This window comes from Corticium candelabrum, chromosome 9 (assembly GCF_963422355.1).
Source record: "Corticium candelabrum chromosome 9, ooCorCand1.1, whole genome shotgun sequence".
In the NCBI taxonomy this organism is placed as follows: Eukaryota; Metazoa; Porifera; class Homoscleromorpha; order Homosclerophorida; family Plakinidae; genus Corticium; species Corticium candelabrum.
Window position 1 is genome coordinate 5,181,663 of NC_085093.1, and position 11,162 is coordinate 5,192,824.

At 38.7% G+C, this 11,162-nt stretch overlaps 1 protein-coding gene across 2 annotated transcripts; it reads right to left on the reverse strand.

Annotated features, from left to right (window-relative positions):
- Window positions 1–872: 872 nt before the first annotated feature.
- LOC134184229 (uncharacterized) lies at window positions 873–10,043 on the reverse strand. 2 transcript variants are annotated; one of them, XM_062651866.1, is made up of 12 exons: window positions 8,683–10,043; window positions 7,378–7,457; window positions 7,230–7,319; window positions 7,113–7,170; window positions 6,989–7,050; window positions 6,036–6,110; window positions 5,917–5,986; window positions 2,936–3,165; window positions 2,718–2,874; window positions 1,627–2,025; window positions 1,326–1,567; window positions 873–1,265 (listed from the first exon to the last, which is right to left on the reverse strand). In XM_062651866.1, the coding sequence occupies exons 1-12, from the start codon at window positions 9,989–9,991 to the stop codon at window positions 1,113–1,115; spliced, it is 2,925 nt and encodes a 974-aa protein (XP_062507850.1). In that variant the 5' UTR covers window positions 9,992–10,043; the 3' UTR covers window positions 873–1,112. The 2 variants fall into 2 exon arrangements, with proteins under 2 accessions (XP_062507850.1, XP_062507849.1); XM_062651865.1 differs by having other exon boundaries at window positions 7,113–7,179.
- Between the last annotated feature and the right edge of the window lie 1,119 nt (window positions 10,044–11,162).

Here is an 11,162-nt window from a genome sequence, read left to right on the forward strand (position 1 = left end):
ATTGATGGCAACTGCCTCCAAATCCAGTCAACCTGTGTAGACACCACACACTATTTTCTATCGCAGCATTATCTTGAGGCGTTGTTATACTACAACCGACCACGAGCTTCCTCGATGCCACAGTGCAAGAACAACCATACAACGATGTCTCAGGCAAAGTAAGCAAATAGAGGTCAGAGATAGTCATGCTTCTTCAGAGGTAATGTACTGGCAGGCCCATCCTCTGACTCTGACAACGCAGAGCACATTATTTATAATGACACTGCCACAGTATTTCTTTGCCTGCAATTGAGCTTTGCACTGCCAGTCTCCTGACCACTTCTGATATCATATATCAACACATTGCCCAAAGCACATATACACCCCATAAGTTCTTATCAATATCATATTAACCAAGCTTCAAGCCCAGTCGCTATACTATTCCATTGGTAATAATATAGGACAAACAAGCAATCGTTAACTAGCTGATAGTTTATATGTAACAGTTATGTCATGAATTACAATGATTTTATTTTGTCAGTAGGAAATCAGGCCCCTTATTAATTAAATTGCAACAACCAACTGATTTAGACTCAATTCTGTACCAATTAGCACTATTGTGGAACAAAATGTCCATAGTAATCATAAATGGAATTCTCTGAACCGGTTTCGAAAAACTGTACTGAGTCCCATCACCGGCAGAGGAATATTTTGAAGTATTTCATATCATTCTATTCTCAGATGTTGATACTAATTATTCGTAAGGTCACTACTGACCAACGCACCTAGGTTAGACACAAATATCCTGAAAAACTCTTGAAATTTCTTGCCCGGCATACTTCTGTCCACTACTATATTTAGAGGTGTGGCATTTCAGACAACAAAATAAACAAGATCACTTAATCAAGCAACCCCGCAGCTGGTATCCCAAGTTTTTTAGGCCCATGCAACGACGCCACTGCATGCTGCTGCAATTGTTCTGAAAAAAGTCATTCCCAATAGCGGGTACGAAGATTCCAGTTCTAGAAAACTTCAGCACGTCAAATAACATTTGCCGTTGTCGAAATGTTTGTTCTTGTACACACAAATTGGCACTTCGTAAGTAACGCTAGGCTATAGTATAAACGATACTGTTAGACAGTCATTAATCCTCCTTTCGAAAGGATGCTCTTTGCACATTCCAGCATCTCTGGAATAGAGCTAACAATTTCTCCCGGTTTCCAGTCCAGTCCTCTATTCTGTCGTCGTAGGTCCTCACATTTACTGCTGCGAATGTGAACATCAATCTAACACATCAGCAGTCAAACACGTAGCTATACAAGCCAAAAACATACTGCAATATTTACGTTTTCCGGCGACTCCGGGTGCATTTTCTTCTCCCTTGAAACGGTCAACTCAAAACCTTGATACCGGTAATAATCTCGCTCACACCTTCTGTGGTAAATTAGTCGATATTTAGGAGGTAGAAGCCACCTAGATGGCACCTGTAGGCTTTTGCCGTCGACGCGAAATTTATCGAGGTAATATTGACTCAAAATGGCGTCTTCTTTCTTTTCTTCTTCCGTTTGATCGGTAACGTCAATTATCCCTATAAGCAATTGCCAGATAAAATATGCAGGTTTATCAGATACACGATTCTTTATCAACCTGTTTGGATTAGTAAACGACAGTCAAGCGGATAATATGGCATGGAGACTTCTGCTATCAGCCTCTTAGTGTCTGGAAAAAGAAGAACACCACAACCCACTTTCCTTCCCCCTTCAAGATATTCTTGCTGCGAAGGATCGACGTCGTCGGTGCCACCTGTCTGGTATTCGGGTATCCAGACCTTGAAACGACGCACTCGATGTGATGGAGTTGTAAACTTCATGTCATGGCGAGTAGTCGAGTGTATCAACGCAGCATTCTCCTCAAGAAAACGGCAAAAAGGAAACCAATCCTGTTCTTGAAATCCCGATTCGAAAACGCTTGTCCAATTGGTTCCATGTTCACTGTGTTTCATCTTCCATATCACTTGCCCAATATTATAACTGCGAAGTGCTTCACCTGTACATAAACGACAAACTTACATGTCGTACTAGCAACCTCAATGGGAGCGTACCGTTAGCATCAACAACAAGAAAGCATAAATTTACTATTCTTGCACGCCTAATTGTGTCATCACCTTTCTTGATAAACGGTATTTTGTCCTATACGGTTACAGAAACTGCCAAGATCGATTACTGTTAGTTCTTGGTCAAACTCATAGCTAGTTTCCAAATTTTGAGTCTTCTATTTGAGACACGCATTGAGAGGCAAGTACCTCAACTGTGGCATGCTTGCCTCTCTGTGCCTCAGCCCTGTGCTTCTCAACGGCATGCAGCTGAAACCACGCAGGAACGCAGCCTAACACGTCGTTCACATTCACTGCCTTTATGCAGATGCAGTAAACCATATTTTAAAAGTTATATATTACTTCAGGCAATCTTAGTAAGCACGCTTTACGTTCTAAAATGGTATATTGCTAGCGCGTGTCTACGCGTATACTTTGGCTATGTGTCTCATACACTGTACTGGTACATTAGGTGTACGTAACGACAGAAGCAACATCAAGATAAAAAGCAAGCAACAAAAATAGCAATTTTTAACGATAATATGCGTAATGTAATGCAATTATTTGCCTGAAGACATGCAGCGTCACTGACGTATAGACTACAGCGGGACCCTTCTAGAAATATCAAAGACGAATGAGACCTTACTTTTATGCACATTGGTAATCAGTTGCCGGCCGACATGTACCCAGATGTCCATCTGTACACACTGTGTGCTTGTCTCATCGGCTTCACGTCGTATTTTAGTCAAGACCTCACTTGCAGCTTTCAATGTATGAGATAGATGCAGAGAAGGCGCACGCCGCTAGAAAATTAAGAAAAAAGTTTTTAACCTATTTAGCGATAATAGCATTTTTGACACACACCGACTGCGTCAGTAATCCAGTAATCCTATAGAAATATGAGCATTCGTTCCCACTATGAACCTCCACGGGTGTTTGAGCAGTTAGAATCACGACTGCACTGTTTCCAAACGGTGTTGAGTCTATTACAAATTTGCGCTTGACCTTTTTAAATCTCCGTGTGTTTCTTCCCGCTTTCTTGGAGCTTGCAATGTCACTCTGCCTGGAGACTATTTCCTCATGATCAGTCGAGACTGTACAAATACAGAATTAGTTATATCTATTTTATTTATCTAAACATCTAAACTAAACTCATCCAAACTAAAATTAAAAAATTGAATGGCCGCAAAGTGCACTGACTCTCCGGCCACAAAACGTTATGGGCGTGACTTCTTACATGTGACTGCGACTAAATTTTTGGTCAACTTTCAACTCAACCACCAATTAATGAGCAACAGTTTGGCAACGAGATTGTCTCTTGACACAACTAGAGTAATCTAATGTAATCTTAGCCATGAGCTTGAGTAATTTTTTTATACAATTTCCTGTATAAATCGTTGTTTCTCCTCAGTTCCATATCGTCTTACTTTGACTGCATGACATCATATAGCAAACCAGTTAGAAATGGTTCTAGTACAGTCGAGTCTCTAAATAATCTGTATTCGATATACTGTACGTATAGATATTCTAGTGCAAATTTTTAATAGAATAGGTTTTACTGTGTTCTTGCTACTGTATACCACAACATCAGGCATTGATCGAGAGCCCATCGTAGGGGAGTGCACAAACATGAGAATTATATATATACATATATATATATATATATATATATATATATATATATATATATATATGTATGTATATATATATATATATACATTGAGATGTTTTGCATGCAAAAGTTAATTAATAATTTTGTCATGGTGTATGGCCATATTATAATAAATATGCAACAAAGTGAGGCTATTTAATCTCTGCTGACTATCTTTAGAGCAACTGTATGTTTTGAGTCTACCTATAGCACTGATGTTTCATTTGTCATTCTCCTGAGTTTAATTTTTTAAATTAACCACATTAGAAAGTTGTGCATTTGTCCACAGCTAACAGAGTGTCTTGTGGAGATGCTGGTAACATTTCAATAGCAACAGACTCCTGCTCGGTATCCCAGCACACAAGTTCCTCACCAACTGTTCTTGAATAAGCATCTATATGTAGAAGCTGGCAAATTGCTTCACTTCAGATTCTTAAGATAGATTTGGTGATCCAGGGGCGGAGGCTTAAACCCAAACTGGCCCTTTGCTGTGTATCCAAAAAAGGAGGTGACACGCCTACAATGTAGGGGTGCACGTGCACATGGTGCATCATCTCTGAATCTGTGCCTGACATTATTCATTACATTGATTACAGTGCTAAGTGATACAATGATATTCTCTGCAACGCTTTCATATCTATTCACACAGCAGTGGCATTATATGGCAAAAGAGAACTTTCAATATGAATTCTTGTAAAATGTAGTAGTCTAAAGTTCGTTCATACTGTCCTCATCTATCTGATATAAAGTAAATTGATCAGTGCTATTAACTCAATTGTAGAGTTTGCCCAATAATTCATACTAGAACTAGAGAACTTGACCAAAATCATGCATTTTGCAACATCAGATACTAAGGTTCACTTTCAATGTCATTAATTAAACCGCGTAGGTCAGTTTGCTTACTAGAATGAGGGATATACCTATGCCATAATTACTACAGTAGGTTATCAAATGCAGGCACTCCGTCGTTGAGGGCTACGCCCACGCAAATTTGATTGCATAGCTACGCAATCAAGATAGAAGGTTGGTCTGAACTACAGGCGAAGCTCGACATGAGAGTGCTAGATATTAGCAGTAAATAGCGTGAAAACAGCGCATACAATGGTCACGTGAGAACGTTTCGTCAACGCGCGCTAACGCTAGGAACCTCACTACGTGTACTGTACCATCAAAATGCTGTAAGACAATCGCGAGATGTTGAGAAAATGCGCATGCAAGACTGAAGGGACCATCTGCACTGCATCTGTGCGTTGCACATAGCACTTGACCTTACCGCGTGATCACCGTATGTGTTCTGTTTTCACGCTGAAATCTAGCGCTCGCATGTTCAAACCTGGTTTTGTGTAAAATGTAACCTTTTTGGTGCCTTCGACTTGAGAAAAGGCGACGAGTTGGTTTGCGCGCGACATGAACTCTGCTTCAACAACGAGATTGCAAATCGCTCCTGAACGTTTTCCTTATTTGTAATGGTGACTACGCTCTGATATCCAGCTCTGGATTGTGTAGCTAAGTTTGCGGGGGCGTAGCGCTGAACGATGGATCCGGAGTGTACAGTGCCGCTATCTTGGAACAATCATAGGGCTGCCACTATTGTCAATCAATGAATCCAAATCTAACTAAATCTTTTCCTCACGTGTTAACTTCAAACGTGTACATATCATACTGCATGACAATCACAATCGATCACATCAGCAAAATTTAAAAGACTGCTACAAACCCTCTTAAGTAATAGAAAATAAAGCACAGCTACAGTAATTAGAACTGCTACTACGGTATCAGTTTACATACACTGACTAGCTAACAGTAATGACGTTTATTTGTATCAAGGGACTATGCACTTCCACCATAATTGCTTAATTTCAACATTTACTCTTCATGTTTTCTAAATCTTTGATAAGTACAAATTAATACCGAATTATATACGGTATCTTTAACAATGTTGATCAACTGCACAGATCCAAAACATACAGACTAAATATAGACATTACCCAAAGGCGTAGGAAGGGTGAGCAGACTATGGGAGCACAGTGATATCGGAATCGAGGCCTATAGTAGCCGTTTCTGATTTTGCACCCACGGGCAAGACCTATGCCCCTATGCTTCCTACACCTGTTACCTTAATTTCAATAACCAATATCACATATAATGAAAAACCAATTACTTTGCTCATGCAAAGCCAATCCACATAACTAACCTGTAAACAAATCAGACACCCTTTTCAGTCTGTGCTGTAGATCTTCAAAGTTTCCCCAACTGGAAATCAACTATCAGAATGCACAAATTAGAATGCAGAATGAAAAATACAACAGTTACATTTTCTTTCTTCAGTGTACGCTCCCTCATCATACTTAACGTCCTCTCAACATGCTGTGACAATAAACCCATTTTCTAAAATAGAAGCATCAATAATCGATTTCATCATCAGAATTCATCACCTTATCTTATGCCACAACCCTATATAATTATAACTGGTTGCTTAATTAAAAAGCAAAAATCATAAATAAATTTTCTACACTACATACGCATAATGCTGCAGCTTCATTAGAGCAATTTCCAGTCAGCTTGAAATCCAATGCATCACTTCTGCTACAAACTGAGCTGCACAAAGTGCTTTCAATGTAGCAATTACATGGTCTGATCCAAGATATGCTACTATTTCGCTCAACATAAAACACAGTTTATTAAGCAAACCGTTCCTTTGAACCACTGCTGAAGTGCTCAACAATTATGACATACTTTAACTGCATTCGATAGTAGATCCAGAATTTGATTGAAAAAAGAAAAGTTGTTGCAAGCTAATTACTAAGTACAAAGCCATTAATTTCATAACAAGACAACTTCACGAAAGTCTTATCTCTTACTGATCAACACAAGAAGTTGCAACTATGATGCCTAAAATATTTTGCAACTTGTAAAGTACAAGTAGCGTTCATCTGAGATTTGGTTAGACAAGCTGATCAATGCATTACAACAAAATGCGCCACAAGTATGTTACTGAACTTAAATAAAACACTCATCATTCTCTGAAACAGAATATGTGTGTCCCAATGTTTTCATTTACAACCTACACGTACATTAACAAGACTTTCAGTCTAGTTCTGTATTCAAGCCACAGCACTCTGTGCAACTTCTCATTAAGACAACCACAAGTGAAGACAAGTATGCTACCACTATTCGAAAAGGTAAAATATGTTAAGCAAAGCTAATCTTATCCAAAAAAAGAAAAACGTAGTCTTTACATTAGATATCACTAGTACAACGCTTACATTTATGTCATCTCCAAGTTGCCTATGCCTCAAATCAACATTTTGCTCAAGAATGTCAAAATCTAGTAATGCAGCAACACTGCAATAGTGGCATTACAGTTAGCTGTAACAACTAAACCTTCACCTATTTTTTCACTGGACTTTGCCTTGCTTGGACTTTGAGAACTGAACTCTGCTGTCAACTGAGATACCTAAGTCATACAATCAATACAGTAGGAAACATAAAAATGTAATACCTCACTTGTTCTTTGATCGCTTCTAGGCTGTAATCTATATCATCCACGTCAAGAAAACAACCCACTTCCAGTTTCTTGTGAATTTCTTCTGCACTCTGTAATAGAACATACTCAATAATTGAATACTAAAATAGAACAGTGCTAATAGCATACATGACTGAGGTGATCCAAACAGAATGTCATCTGATGTGTTACAAATATTCTAATGTCAACATCACACCTTCCAGTAAAATCTGCAATTACAAAGAGTCTACCACACTTGCACACATGCACACACACACACACACACACACACACACACACACACACACACACACACTTTCATGAACACATGCAAACACTTTATTATCAACATTAATTTAATAAAAATATTTACAATAGACATACTATTCAATGGTATCAATGAGCTTAGGTTGACAGTAATTCATAATTATATTTTCCACCGTTGTACAAACTTGATAGTGTATATAACCCACACATCTACAATTACACCTAGTAAACCATGCTTACAAAAACTGCAGACTTCCATGAGATTTGTAAGGTGGCATGTCTGCTTCATGATCATTTGTGCAGCTGGGTTATTTGTACTTATCTGGGTTAGCTAGTCATATCAATCCTAGACAAGCACATGTTAACTTGTCTTCTCTTAGAGCAATATATTGCCTCTATAGCATAATGTTTGTCTCACAGCAACAGGTCACTTGGACTTACTAACCTAAGTCTGAAGCTGACAACATATCTAGCTACTTCTCTACCAACCAACACCAATTGTGACTGTACACATGTAACTGTTGGCTTTTCATCCAGGAATTTCATGCAGTAAGTGACAGAGTGTAAGCTGAACAACTATTCTGAAGTGCAATAAAATAAAAGTTTAATAGCTCAATCTCTTGTCCAAACCACCCACCTATTAATCAAGATTTATATGATTAATTGTATGTGTGGAAGCCATGCAACCACTTTTGAACGATGTAGAAGTGTTCTTCATGCAAAAAACAAACCATGCACATAGCTAATGATGCTTAAACTGCACTCAAACTCTTCTGACCAGAAACCTTTGACGCTTAATTAAAAACTAAATGTATGTTAACTGCACCCTTGCAATCTACTAATAATTAATTGTGCTTTTGTTGACATTGAATGTGTATTGTGTTGTGTTGAATTTGTGTGAGTGTGTGAATGTTTGTGTGTGTGTGTGTGTGTGTGTGTGTGTGTGTGTGAGAGAGAGAGAGAGAGAGAGAGTGTATGAGTGCGTGTGTGTGTGTGTGTGTGCACGTGGTGCGTGCGCACACTTGTAAATTATTATGCTAGTAGCAAATCGCACATCTATGTGGAGTCAAACTGGTTATATACAGAGCTGCAAACATCAACACAAACATATGATTGTATATAGTAAAAATGGAGAGTTTAAAACTTTAATGTACAAACTGTAGCTTTTAAAAACAAAAAAATGTTTACCTTTGTTTGACACGATTTGAATACTGGACCGTCCCGTATTAATCAACTGTATTGATGGCAAACCACCTAGTCTGAACTTGGCCATTAATAGTCCTGGAAATGCTTCTTTCAATTTGCTGAACAGAGCTCTACACTGTGTCTTCATTCCAAGTGCAGCAAAAAGGCTGAGATATGCATCCAGTCGAATTTGCAGCAGCACAAGAGATGATCCCTCAATCACTTCCAAGAAATGAATGAGATCTTTTTTCACTTTCAAGAAACCTGCAATGAGTGAAACTAACCGATCCCTGTGCTTCTGAACTAAATGTGGTGACACACCATTAAGTTGAAGTACAGCGACCTTGTAGTCTGAGTCACCCATAAAAGTAGCGGTTTTTGGAAATGATTGACCATCAGGTGGTAAGGAGTTCAAGAACACAACATCATCATCCTCTATTTCAAAGCATTCTTGACACAGTTTCCTTATTGTCTTCTCCCAAAGCTTGACAATATTTTGATCTGTTTCTCTAAAGATAAACGTTGCAGTCGGAATTGTCTTCTTGTTGTACAGGTCTCCAGGCATACTCGAGTGTTCAATGAATTTCTTGTTTTTGGGTGATTCACAACTTTGATCAGTCTGTTCATCACAACTTGTAACCTCACTGGCATGACCAGAAGACAAGGGCACAATTTGCAGCTTCATTTCACTAATAATAAGGCTCTGACCTTCCACAAAAGACACAACGTCACAAAACGTCTCAAATGATTTGCTTCCCTTTTCATGAAGAATATTAACAAGCCTGTGGGACCGATCTCTTTCAGTCAATGACTTATTCTGCAGTTCTTGATGTTCTTGTTGGTTAAGTATACCAGCTGCCCGAATACGATCCAAGAACAGGCTAGGTCGCAGTGCAGAGAGGACGTCTGGATGACTACGCGTCAGTTTTTCCCATTGGGATTCCTTCTCTGCCAGTGAGCTAGTGAGTGCTTCCACATTCTGATGTCGGACCTGATCTTGACCCTGTGTCTCCTCTTCTGTAGATTCGTGTCTAGGAAACAGTTTCTTGTAGATGTGTGGTTGCTCTTCATTTGTTTTCATGATTTCTAGAAATGTTGCAATTTTTTCCTCATCTCGACGTAGCAGTGCGTCTATGAGATACGTTGCCTGTTCATGTATGACTTGTTTGCTTGTCAAGGTCTCCTTTTCATTTCTACTAATGACGTTTCTTTGGAAGAGAGCAGCGATGTGACACCGGACGTCAAGTTCTTTAGTTAGAAACTCGTAATGCAGCTTAAGAAGGTCTCGCAAAGGACGATCAGCTGAAGACATCACTAGAGTCGACTGACCCTGAATCCGTACGTATACACTGTACGTCGCGGAGCCAGCCCCACCCCTTTGGATACCTGTTGTACCACGTGACCATTGTGCGTGAAAATGTAGTACAAGTACCTATTGACAGATAGCCTGCAGACAGGCATACAAACACGCAGACATGCAGCCAATCAGTTGGGAAGACAGATGGATACACACATTGAGACAAGAATAATACCAGAATATATATTCCCACTTGTGTATGAACACATTACGTGACACAGTCAGAGAATTCTACATATGAGACATTAATTCTGGCACAAGATCTTACAATGAGTATTGACATTAATGAATTCCTAACCCAGTTAAATTCAAGTAACATTGTAGAAGCACTTCAGTCTCATTACTCACACGTGGAATATGTCATGACTGTTGCCTCTAGAGTCTTTTACAAATTATGGCATGCAGATTAATACAAATTAAACTCTCTTCATTAGAATTAATGTAGTAGTAACCTGCTAAACTAATTAACTTTTGTGTTTGTTCAATGTGTTCAATATAAAGTAAAATGAAATAAAGGCAGACAGAAAGCAGGAAGACTGACAGACATACATACATATATACATACATACAGACAGACAGACAAACAGACAGACAACCAGACAGAGAGACAGACAGATAGACAGAAAATATATTCTCATACAGATTCTACTTGTACATATGCTAGGACAGACAGACATACAAACAGACAGACAGAGACAGACAGCCAGACAGAGTTTTTCTTCTACGACCACTATGGTCGTTTATCTTAAACTCTTAGTGTTATATGTAGCCTTTTCTGTATTACCCTTTATGTTTTCAATAAATGTTCTTTGACAGACAGACAGACAAATCGTCTCAGACAAACTCATTAGCATAGCAAGATAAGAACATCGAAATCTAGTTTGTGCAGTATAATGCTTGGTTTTGTTGATTGTTAGGTTGCTAATGATGTAAACGTTTGATTTAAATGGAAAATATGTATTGAGACAAACGGACAGATAGACATACATACATACATACATACATACATACCTACATGCATACATTTTTCTTACAAGGGCCCCTAAGGCCCAGGTTAGATACTGCAATCACTATTCTGCAATCTAACACCGCAATCTAACACTATATCAGAAGTCACTATCAGAAG

Bases quoted from the DNA above. Each gene is read 5' to 3' on its own strand.
- LOC134184229 (XM_062651865.1), bottom strand. From the start codon at position 9,991: ATGTCTTCAGCTGATCGTCCTTTGCGAGACCTTCTTAAGCTGCATTAC. The intron at 5,987-6,035 runs GTAACTGTTGTA...GCATTCTGATAG, and splicing joins GTACACTGAAGAAAGAAAAT to TTGATTTCCAGTTGGGGAAA. The intron at 2,875-2,935 runs GTGTGTGTCAAA...TTAATTTTCTAG, and splicing joins CTGGATTACTGACGCAGTCG to CGGCGTGCGCCTTCTCTGCA.